Genomic DNA, 12,500 nt, shown 5'->3' with positions numbered 1-12,500 from the left:
AATAATATTCTCAATGTTATGACATTTTCAGCTTTGTAAACACAAGTCGAAGCTTACCTCTCGAAGCGAGAGCCAATCAGATTGCAGCTTTTTTTTCTAAAGAAAAACATGAAATGTAAGCGGCGAGGGCTTTCTCAATTAAACACACGTTTAATGAGTTGAGAGTGCTGAACTCTGACCTCTGCGGAGGCTGGCTGTATACCTCACACCCAACCTGGCGTCCGGTACTTTGTTGGACGCAAACCATGTTGTGGACCGCTTTAGAAGGAGAAGAGCTGTGAAGATGAAGATGATCATCATCATCATGATCATGATCATGATGATGACGATGTTGATGCATTCAGTCCTGTGGATCTTCCTTTGTGTTTTTAGCAGGAATGTAATGAACCTAACTTGGCTGTGTGTGTGTGTGTGTGTGTGTGTGTGTGTGTGTGTGTGTGTGTGTGTCTCCCTCTCCCAGGTTGTTCAGTGCCATTTTGGAGCAGGCCACCAAAGGCGACGGCGGGACTCCGATCGGAGGGAAGGCGGCCGGCTTCGATGTCAAAGCTCTTAGGGCGTTCAGAGTCCTACGGCCCCTCAGGCTGGTCTCTGGAGTACCCAGTGAGTACCGCCGGGAGGGGGGAGAGGGGGAGAGGGGGGGAGGGAGAGGGGAAGGAGGGAGGGGGGGGGGGGGGGAGGGGGGAGAGGGGGGAGGGAGAGGGGAGGAGGAGGGGAGAGGGGGAGGGGGACAGAGCAGGGAGGAGGAGGAGAGAAGGTGGAAAGGATAGGGAGGGGGAGGAGGGGACAGAGGGAGAGAGGGGGAGGATGGAGGGGGAGGAGGGGAGGAGAGAGGGGGAGGAGGGGAGGAGAGAGGGGGAGGGGAGAGAGGAAAGGGAGGGAGAGAGGGAGAGTAATAAGAGAAGGAAGGATGGAGGGATGGATGGAGAGATGGATCAATGCGAGAAGGGAAGGGGGGGTGCATCGAGGGAGAAATGGATAAACTAATCGATTGAAGGATGGAGGAATGGATAAATGGAGGGATGGATGGATGGATGGGTCGATAGATAAATAGATAGATGATAGATGATGGACGGATAAATAGAACGATTATAGACATTTAGATGATAGATAGATCATAGACAGATAGATAGAAAGATAGATCATAGATGGATAGATAGGTCAGGGTAAGGAAGTGGATATGGATCAGAAGGAGGAGTGAAGAGATGGAGAGAGATAAGTATAGCTGTCGGGACCAGGTGCCAAGAGGAATTGGGTAAAAATGGCAGCGCTGTGAAGTGAAGATTAAAGCCGATATTGGACCTCCTTGAGGTATACATACTCCAGGAGTACATCTCTCTCTCTCTCTCTCTCTGTCACTCTCACTCTCCCTCTTTCTTTTCTCTCTTTCTCTCTCTCGTTCGCCCTACCTCAGTCACAAAAACACACTCACACACTCACACACATACACGATACACAAACACTTGATATGTATGTACGCACACACACACAAGCCCACACACATAATCACATACACACACACACACGCACACTTAATCACACAATACAGAATCACTTGATACACACACAAACATACACGCACGGACACACAGACAAAGTCAACACACAGACACACACTCGACAAAAACACACACACACGCACACTCACAAAGAGAACACACAGCCACCCACCGACCCCCCCCACAGGCTAGCAGTCCTGTTCCTGAGCCCTGTTGTCGGGGGCTCGGGCCCCAGCAGCACTAGATGAACTCATCAATCATTACGACGTTAAGCCGCTGTGCCTGTTGGTCTTACAACATCTGTGTGTGTGTGTGTGTGTGTGTGTGTGTGTGAATGCATGTCTGTGTTTTGTTTGAGTGTGTGTATTCCATGTATTGTCGGTCACACCTTTACCACTGTGTCTGAGACGGGAGGAGGGATGGATGGATGGATGGATGGATGGGTCGATAGATAAATGGATGGATGATAGATGATAGGCTGATGAAGTGGGCTGCGTGATGAAGTGGGCTGTAATTACTCTCATGACCCATTCAGAATAGACGTGGCACTAAAACTACCGCTCCGTAGCATTTGTGTAAGGTGCTCACTTCAAAGCTACTTAAAGATTATAGTTCACTTTGGTCTCTGATCTTAACTTTATATTAGACCAGTTTTAGGCATTTTCCTCCTCCTTTTTAACATCGTTAAATGACTCATCCTGACATTTAAAAGACTGGACAACACTAAACTCTGCCCCGGCTTTCTGAACGCCCCGAACTCAAGCGAATGACCGCAGACAGAGGCAGAAGACATGTTGAATGTGTGTTCAACAAGCGTGCGTTGAAGGTGAGCGCCTGTGACAGGCGTCAACACACGTGGAAGTGTTTGGGGGGGATTTGCACGGAGATTGAAGTCAAACAGAGAACCGACTGATCCGCTGCCAATTCTTTCCCATTTTCTTTTATCTAGCGAGCACAAACTGCATCCGTCATGCCATACCAATCCTTACAATGCCACGGGAGCGACGCATGCAATGCTTTGCTGACTTTTCTTTAACCCTGTGTGTGTGTGTGTGTGTGCGTGTGTGTGTGTGTATGTGTGTGTTTGTGTTTGTTTGTGTGTGTGTGTGTGTGTGTGTGTGTGTGTGTGTGTGTGTGCTTGTGTCTGTACGTGTGTGTGTGTGTGTATGCAATCGTTTGCCTGTGCTTGTGCATTCGTTTGTGTGTGTTTGTGTGTGTGTGTGCGTGTGTGTGCGTGTGCTGTCTAGGTTTACAAGTGGTGTTGAACTCTATAATCAAAGCCATGGTCCCTCTGCTACACATCGCCCTGTTGGTACTCTTCGTCATCATCATCTATGCCATCATCGGTCTGGAGCTCTTCATGGGCAAGATGCACAAGACCTGCTTCGAACACAAGAACGGGAACAAAGGTGAACACAACACAAACACACACATACGAACACGCTGAGCGCAAGCGTCAGGTGGGACAAGCTCTCCCCTCTGCGTTAGGCTCCTTGTGGATGTTTTTTCTCTTAGAATTCCGGGAATCGATCAGTGTTCGTTTTTAACATCAAAAAATGAAAGGAAAGGAAAAATCAATGATGTGAAAATTAGATTTAAACAATGACAAACGTTGAGTTGTTTCATCCCCGTTTAGTTTTCAACAACTTCAAGTGAACCCGGGCCATGCAGCTGTATATTCAGAAGCCTTTTAACGCTTTCTCTCCATTTTCGAATGCACTGTTTCCAGCAGCATGTTGCGAGCTGTCCTGCATGCTTGATTTCACCACAAGAGGACACTGTTTACATGTTGTCACACCCAACGCAGTGACAACATTAACATGGAAACCTGAAATCATGCTTAAAATCTGGTTAAATCAAATCTGCTGCTTTTTCAAATGATGAGCCTCACGGGATGAATATGAGTGTGGGAAGACTGTGATTGGTTGTTGAGCAAAAAGTGAAATCAGCTGACTTGCGTAGATCATTATTTCACAATCACGTTTTGACAATCCTCTTCTCCCTGCTTGGGGTCCTCTTTAAACAAGCACAGTAGAGTTGGATAACATTAACGTTAACATTAACGTAATTAACATCCGGACGTCTATGAAGGATTCAGGTAATAATTGAAAGGGACAGCGGGTGTATTTGATTGAGACGATAAACCCTAAGTGGTTTCAGGTACAAATGGACTTTGATAATGTTGTAGGTCCCAAAGGGGTAAGTGGTTGCGCAACACCACGTCCATTATCCCACACACACGCCGAGTGCTTCGGCTCTGCCGGACTCAAACCCTTACGCAGCACTATTCCGTGTGTAAAAAAGAACGACTCAATCGAATCCTGAGGAAACGTCGATTTTCTCCGTCCATGTTTTGCCTCGGTGACACACGTCTAAGAGAGCGCTTTTAAGTGGCTGCTCAATCAATGTATCATTATTTCTTACTTCCCCTCGAGAGTCCATCGATCATCCTTATTTATAATGGGGACCAGTCAGAGGATGACAAACCCAATCCAAATAATTGAATAATGAATGAAAAACATTAAAGGTGCAGCATGCAAAAAGGTTTCTTACAAGAATGTGTTTTGTATAAAACACATTCTTGTCACGCAGATGCCAACTTTAAAGGTGACACATTAAACCACTAGGTGTTAGTGTGATTCACTGTTACAAGAAAATCTGCCTCTTCTGACATCACAAGTGGGCGTGTCCACCTAGATGTATGACGAATAGATGAGCAACGTTTGCTACAGTCCACTGGGTAGGCCGGTAGGCCGATCTATCCAGCACACATCTAGGTAGAAGAGGCAGATTTTGTAATGGCTAACCACACTCACACCTGGTGGTTTAATAGCTCACCTTTAAGGCTCGATGGTTCTGGGTGAATCGCTCCGACTCTGTAGCAGTGTAGGTAGGGTGTTTTGAGGGTGGGCGGGGCTTGGAGAAAGCAGGGGCCGGGAGCGGTGAGGGGCGGATTGCTTGCATAGTCTACCTTTAACCCCTGGAACCCTGCTGGCCCACCCCCAGGGGCGATCGTGGAGGAGAAGCCGGCCCCGTGTGCCATCATCGGGGCCCACGGGCGGCAATGCGGGCAGAACGGCACCATGTGTTGCATGGGTTGGGAGGGGCCCAACGACGGCATCACCAACTTCGACAACTTCGCCTTCGCCATGCTGACGGTGTTCCAGTGCATCACCATGGAGGGATGGACGGAAGTCCTGTACTGGGTGAGCCCGCACCCACCCAGTGGGGGGGGAGGGGTTAGTGTGAGAGAGAGAGTGTGTGTGTGTGTGTGTGAGTGTATATATGATATATTTCATAGATTATATGTTATTTTGTATCACAGGGATTTTATATTGGGAGTTATATGGTGTTGTACACACACATGTATGCACACACACGCATGCATCCACGCAAACACAAAAATACACGCACACGCACGCATGTAGCCACGCAAACACGTACACACACACACACACACACACACACACATGTAGCCACGCAACACAAACACACGCAGACACACACACACCGTCTGTCTGGTCGCCCCGCTGGCTCCTATCTTGTTCTAAATCGATGCCTTCTGTAATTGAAGGCGCCGACTCAATAACTACGTGTGAGAAATCTTAATGCATGACTCAACCAGAGTACACTACACGACCACAAACACACACACACACACACACACACACACACACACACACACACAAACGTGCACACATGTTCACGTAGAAAATGAGATTCAGTCAAGGTGGTAGACTTACACGGTTACGTGGTACCCTGGCCATCTGTCTGTGTCACACAGCCCCACGTGGCTGTAATAACATCTCAGCTGTTTCTCTCCTGTACATACCATAAACAAATCCACATTACATCTATACCCCAGACGAGTCGTTCGATAGTCATCACACACACCAGCAGGTAGGGGTTGAGCTCACCCGGTAGGCCCACAGGTAGACGGCAAACACCGGTCTTGAACCCACCACCTCTCGGCTGGGATGTGAACGCCCTAAACGCCCCCCCACTCACACTGCTACGAACTTCATCAACATTTCTTGCATTTAGAGCTGTGATTTAAAGGCATATTCGGAAGTCAGAAGAGGACATTGTCAATGCTTAGGAAAAACTAAAGGCCCCCAAAAATATATGTTCATATATAAAAACGTAATAACTTAATAGAAAGCATCCATGCGCCATTTTCCTGCCTCTTGCGAATTTAGAAGGACAAACCGATACTTAACGAAAATATTATTATGATCGGTGAACTGTTTCAGAAATAACTTCTTGCTAAATAACGCACTTTAATTGGGTATTTTATATGACACTTGAGACAAGTTTACTTTTTAATGTTTAGAGAACACTTTACCCATGAATGGATGATGTGTTTTGATTGGTTTATATGTGTGCGTGTGCTTGTATGTGTGTGTGTCTGTGCTAATGTGTGCGCGCGTGTGCATATGTGCGTACGCAAAATGCAAAGCAGAACCCTTGCAAGCTGACACCCCTTTCGCTTCATTCCTTATTTTCTTTTCTGCATCTTATAACAGAAACACACACACACACACACACACACACACACACACACACACACACACACACACACACACAAAAATAACTACTACACAACATCTGCCACACATCTTGCCTAGGACCAAAAAACAAATGCTTCGCAATGATTCACAAAATGTTGATCAAGTGTGATATCTCTTCAAATTGTTATCAAGCGTGTTTGTTTATAATTTGAAAGCAACACTGTGTCCACATGAGCGATCGGCTAAGCATGCTCCATTAGGTTTCCTCTGCTCTGCAATTGAATGTGAATATGTGCGAAGATAGATGATGCATACCAGTAGCACGAGATAGCTACTGTTCCTACACCCTCTCTGCCCTGAGCTAGTCTTCCTTTTGGCTTTATCTGTGTGAGTGTGTCTCTCTCTTGCTCTCTTTAGCTGTTTCTCTTTTTCTTTCCGTCTTCTCTCTCTCTCTCTCTCTCTCTCTCTCTCTCTCTCTCTGTGGCTCTGTGGCTCTCTCTCTCTCTCTCTCTGTCTCTCTCTCTGTCTCTCTCTGTCTCTCTCTCGCTCTCTCTCTCTCTCTTTCTCCTCCTCCATCTCTCTCTCTCTCTCTTTCTCTCTCTCTCTCTCTCTCTCTCTCTCTCTCTCTTCCTCAGATCAAGTGTCAACTCTTCAATTTAAGCAAGCTGCCATGTCTTGTTTTCGATGAAGGCTCATGGCCCCCAGCTCTAGCTAAAGGTCTAGCTTTTGGGCCGAGTGTTGACCTAGCACCCTCTCAATGGACTCATGTCTTTATAATAAAGAACACTACCCATGCCACCTCGCAGGATTCTGTTAGTGCTTCTTGCAGAAGCTCTGTCTTGCTTTTGACTACATCTTTGCACGGCGCCTGTGTTTCAACCAGATTATCGCATTAACCACCCCAGCCTTTAGTGTTATTAAAAGTTATTTTCTCCGGCAGAACACTTGCTTATAAGCAAGCAGAGATCATGCCGCTTTTTTATACATAAGACACACTTTTCTGAGCCTTGTTTAACTCTGCTGCCTGTTCTTTCTTCCCCCCTGCCTTTCCTCTTCTCCTTTCAAACTTCTATCACCTTTTTCTGTCTCTTTCCTTTATTCTTTCTACCTATCTCTCCCTGTCACCCTCTCTCTCTGTCTCTATCTCTCTCTCGCTCCTGTATTTCTTGCTCTCTCTCACTCTCACTCTCTCTCCTCTGCCTTCTCTTTCTCTTTCTACTCTGCTGTCTCTCATTCTTTCTCTCCCTCCTCTCTCTCTCTCTCTCTCCCTCCTCTCTCTCTCTCTCTCCCTCCCTCCTCTCTCTCTCTCTCTCTCTCTCTCTCTCTCTCTCTCTCTCTCTCTCTCTCACTCTCTCTCCCTCCTCTCTCTCTCTCTCTCCCTCCTCTCTCTCTCTCTCTCCCTCCCTCCTCTCTCTCTCTCTCTCTCTTTCCGCTGTCTCTTTCCCAGATGCAGGATGCTATGGGCTATGAGCTCCCCTGGGTCTATTTTGTCTCTCTCGTCATCTTCGGCTCCTTTTTCGTGCTAAATCTCGTTCTGGGGGTGTTGAGCGGGTAAGAGTGCGCGTGTGTGTGAGTGTGTTTGAGCGATCACACACTAATGTCTTGTGAATTGGATTTGTTCAATGTTTAAAGATGTTAACAATGTCATGTGAATTACGACAAATGCAACAAGACTCCATTGATCCGTCTCCGTAACACTATATACATCATCTGCATTCAATTTGATCACCTCAATCAGTCCAGAAACTCAAGTGTCGGGGATACATATGTGTGGGTATGTGAGTGTATGTCTGTGTTTGTGTGTGTGTGTGTGTGTGTGTGTGAGTGTGTGTGTGTTTGTGTCTGTGTGTGTGTGTGTGTGTGTGTGTGTGTGTCTGTGTGTGTGTCTGTGTAGGTGTGTGTATGCGAGTGTGTGTTTGTGTGTGCGTTTGGTTTGTGTTGGTGTGTGTCCTTTGTTTCATAAGCGCTGCCCCACCCTGCTGATTGGAGGCTGTTTTTAATGCTGCGCCGCGTCATGCTGGTTTTAGTATAAGCACCCCCCTCCCCACAGGGACGCACAGGGGTATAAATAATGCAGCCCTCGGGTCAACACATGCATCTACATAAAATGGTGGAGCGGTTCTTCTCAGGACGCCATGAAGTTACTGGCGGTTAGGGAAATGGTAAAATAACATTGTATTATTAGCCACACAAGGAGTAGGATTACTTTTATCTCTATTTATATCTTGCATGCCTTTATGAAGTGGAGAGGGACAGGAAAGTGTGTTGAAAGGATGAACTGTACAGACAGCGATATATCGTTTCACTTCTTATGACAAATGTACTTATTGTAAGTCGCTTTGGATAAAAGCGTCTGCTAAATGCCCTAAATGTAAATGTAAATGAAAGAGACAGGGATCGACATGTGGCATAGTGTTGCAGGCGGGAATCGAACTACATAGTATGGGCTGTGTGGCGACCTTGGGAGCACGTTGAGCCACCAAGCCGCTCAGGATTAGGACAACTTTAGCTGGGTCGCTAAATCCTGTTGAAGTACAACGCTGTGAACTCATACTATGGCTTCCGCTATTACTACTTGTTACAAGTGCTTCATTTACTAATGCTACTACTATATACCACTGCTGTTATTTCTGCTACGACATTTTTGGAAAATGTTGAAATACTAGGTTGAATGAATGACTGAATGAACGAACGCACGCACCCCTTCCGTTGAGTCACTCGAACAATCGGAGACACTTCAACATAACACAGTTTGGTGTTAAAGCAGGGGCTGATGTCATCACCTAGCGGTGTTGGGAGACCTCTCGACTGCTGGACCCAACGGTGGAGTCTTGTTGCATCCGGTCTGCGCCGCTTCACCACCAGCGCACGCTGCACCGCACTGCTTACATGTGAACTAAACTGCTTTGAACCCGACCCGTTGCTCTCTGACCGTCCAGAGGCCTAATGCGCAACGAGACGCACGACCTACCTCCTCTTTTACGCTTGTTTCATGAAGCGTTCACAGCCATATGTCGTGTGTCATGTGTGTGTGATATAATATGATGTGATAAGCTCTGGCGTTCATGTATCGGCAAATCTATTACGAATGCCTCTGTCTTTGGATGTTCTTGTGCGGCGAGCGATGATATGATGTGCCTGAGAATGACGGTCTGTGAATGATCAATGAATTGTATACAGGCAAGATGTTCCTCAGCATATGAATGTGCGTGTTGTACAGTGCAGTTGACTCCGGCACTGTGTGGTCCAACATAGGTGTTAACCCCTCCCCTCCCTCCCCCCCTCCCCCCTCCCCTCTCCCCCCTCCCCCCTCCCTCTCTCATCATCACCATTTCTCTTTAACCAACTTCCTTGTTTACCCCTCTGTGTTCACTCCTCTCCTTGCCATTCCGCTACCCTCATCCCCTCTCCTCTCCTCTCCTCTCCTCTCCTCTCCTCCTCTCCTCTCCTCCCCTTTCCTCCCCTCCTCTTATCTCCCCCATCCTCTCCTCTCCTCTCCTCTCCTCTCCTCTCCTCTCCTCCTCTCCTCTCCTCCCCTTTCCTCCCCTCCTCTTATCTCCCCCATCCTCTCCTCTCCTCTCCTCTCCTCTCCTCCTCTCCTCTCCTCTCCTCTCCTCCCCTTTCCTCCCCTCCTCTTATCTCCCCCATCCTCTCCTCTCCTCTCCTCTCCTCTCCTCTCCTCTCCTCCTCTCCTCTCCTCCCCTTTCCTCCCCTCCTCTTATCTCCCCCATCCTCTTCTCTCCTCCCCTCCTCTCCTCTCCTCTCCTCTCCTCTCCTCTCCTCCCCTTTCCTCCCCTCCTCTTATCTCCCCCATCCTCTCCTCTCCTCTCCTCTCCTCTCCTCCTCTCCTCTCCTCTCCTCTCCTCCCCTTTCCTCCCCTCCTCTTATCTCCCCCATCCTCACCTCCCCTCTCCACTCCTCTCCTTTCCTTTCCTCTCCTCTCTTCTCCTCTCCTCCCCTCTGTCTTTCCTCTGTTCCTGCTCCTCTTCACCTCTCTCCCCTCTTACCATCATCCATCTTTACCTGTGATCCCTGCCTCTCATCCCTCCCTCCCTCCCTCCCCTCCCCCTCCTCCCAGGTGAATGATGCGATTGGAAACAGCTGGCCGTGGCTCTATTTTGTCACATTAATCATCATCGGATCCTTCTTTGTGCTAAACTTGGTTCTGGGGGTGTTGAGCGGGTAAGGCCGTGGGGTCGCTGGATCAAGGCGGACCAAATTAACTAACCTCGCTACCGCTGACTTCTCCTCCTCTCCTCCTCCTCCTCCTCCTTCTCCTGTCCTTGCATGCCTCTTGCTTCCTCCCTCCCCTCCCCCCCGCCCCCCTCTCCGTCCTCGGCTGAGTTTGTTTGGAGGTTTCTCTCGCGGCAGTAGCTCAGGATGTAGAGCGGGTCGGCTGGTAACCGGAAGGTTGCCGGTTCGATCCCCGGCTCCTCCTAGCGGAGTGTCGAGGTGTTTCTGAGCGAGACGCCTCACCCTCACTGCTCCTGACGAGCTGGCTGTCGCCCTGCGGGGATGACTCGGTCGCCTGTGTGTGAATGTGTGAACGAATGGTTGTAAGTCGCTTTGGATAAAAACGTCAGCAAATTCACCTCAAATGTAAAGTATAAGTGTTCTGCACTGGGCCTTCCTCTGGCAGGACGTCCCAGAGAGATATGACATAAGTCTTCCCAAATGGGGAGCCATTACGAGGGCTATTTCTAATGTAGGAAAATTCAGCTTCAACATCGTGGGTCTGCAACATCAGCTCCATTCCCAAGGCGGATTTTGTGGAGGGGTTGGACCATTGACCATCATTGGACCATCATTTTTCCAAATTGGTCCATGGAGAATGGATCGAACACGTGTTTGAAGCATCACTCTCTCATATTAGAAAATAGGGAGGCATACGGTTCCCCTTTAAGTCCACTTTGGTGCTCGTTTCCTGTCTTTCGGAGGCAGTAGCAAGTCTTGGTCAATTAATATCAAAAGCAAAGGTATTTGTTAACTTTGCTGTATTTGTTACCAGAGTACACAACGCAGTAGCACATGACTTTTTTCGACCTGTGTGTCCTTCGCCTATGCTCAACCAGATCTGATGCATATCAAAGTGAGAGCGGCATTCAGTATCATGCATTAAAAATAAAGTTAAAGCAGCAGATGTGATAATGTGGGCATGCAAATGCGTGCTGTGCACGCTCGCTCCCACCCGGGCACAGCTCTGAACGCTGTTGTCATCGCGGTCCCCGGGGAAAGGTTGAATTATGCACCGTGTGCGGGAGGGACAGGCAAATGCCCTCATCACTCGCGTAGGGTCAGGATGACGACCGAAGATGACCGTTCGGAGAGGCACAAGATCGGACAAAACGCGTGCGTGTGTGAAGACACATCCACGTCCCTGAATTGCTAATCGACCTCATGATTAGTTCTGAAACATTTGTTAAAAAGCTGATATTATTTGTGTGCAGGGAGAGCGAGACGGAGCTCTGTATCGGCTGTAAACAGCTGCAGGGCTGACTGGATCTCTGTCTGACTGCTGACTAATGAGGCCGTCAAACTACTACACAGGCTGACCTTTTACCGACTGATTTTGGTTGTGTGTGTGTGTGTGTGTGTGTGTGTGTGTGTGTGCGCGGCAGAGGTCCAGGGTTGGCACAATAATGGACGAGGGAGGGTAAGAGACAGAGATTGGGAGAGAGAGAGAGGAAGAGAGGGAGCGAGACATGTAAGCAGTGAAGGACAGACAAAAGGACTTCATTTGCTGAAGAATGAAGTGTGTGTGTGTGTGTGTGTGTGTGTGTGTGTGTGTGTGTGTGTGTGCGCGCGCACGCGTGCGTGTGCGTCTCTATTAAAACACTAAGTTAGCAGTCTGAGATAGCAAGACAGAAACAGAGAAAGTGAGAGAGCTAGACTAGCCTGTGGAAATATATATGGGGGTGAGAAGGGGTAAGTATCGATTCAACAAGAAGGCAGAGAGAGGCAGAGAGAGACAGAGAGAGCTAGAGAGAGGCAGAGAGAGGCAGAGAGGCAGAGAGAGGCAGAGAGAGGCAGAGCGGGAAGAACGCCCTGGAAAAGAAAGAGAGAGAAACATTTAAGATAAGAGAATCCTCCAACTCTTTCATTCTCCCCACTGTGCTTCCTGCCTCTACCATTTAGTCTCTCCCACACACAGGCAGGACCACACACACACACACACACACACACACACACACACACACACACACACACACACACAAATGGATTGAATTGGTCCTGAAATTCACCATCTTGGTGATCACTGTGTGTGCCTCTGTGTGTGTGTGTGTGTGTGTATATATGTGTGTCTGTGTGTGTGTGTGTGTGTGTGTGTGTGTGTGTGTGTGTGTGTGAGAGCACCTATGTTCACATGTGAACTTCATACACACCTGCTCACACTTGCACACACACACACACACACACACACACGCAGAAATTGATTTTTGCTCCATCCCAGGCTGCAATATGGTTATTACGAGCTTCGTTCCACTCTAGATTG

The 12,500-nt window shown here is 48.2% G+C and overlaps 1 protein-coding gene across 1 annotated transcript in view; it reads left to right on the top strand.

Annotated features, from left to right (window-relative positions):
• The window catches only part of LOC307089612 (voltage-dependent L-type calcium channel subunit alpha-1C-like), a gene marked incomplete at both ends in the record, with an annotated part of 101,161 nt that overhangs the window by 7,166 nt on the left and 81,495 nt on the right, over positions 1-12,500 (top strand). The window contains 4 exons of the mRNA XM_079755967.1: positions 461-600; positions 2,744-2,905; positions 4,503-4,702; positions 10,086-10,189. Coding sequence (XP_079612093.1) covers positions 461-600; positions 2,744-2,905; positions 4,503-4,702; positions 10,086-10,189 — 606 coding nt within the window. The remainder of the gene's footprint in view (positions 1-460; positions 601-2,743; positions 2,906-4,502; positions 4,703-10,085; positions 10,190-12,500) is intronic.

This window comes from Pollachius pollachius (assembly GCF_949987615.1).
Source record: "Pollachius pollachius genome assembly, chromosome: 18".
NCBI classification, from domain to species: Eukaryota; Metazoa; Chordata; class Actinopteri; order Gadiformes; family Gadidae; genus Pollachius; species Pollachius pollachius.
This window is presented reverse-complemented; position numbering and strand designations above follow the sequence as displayed.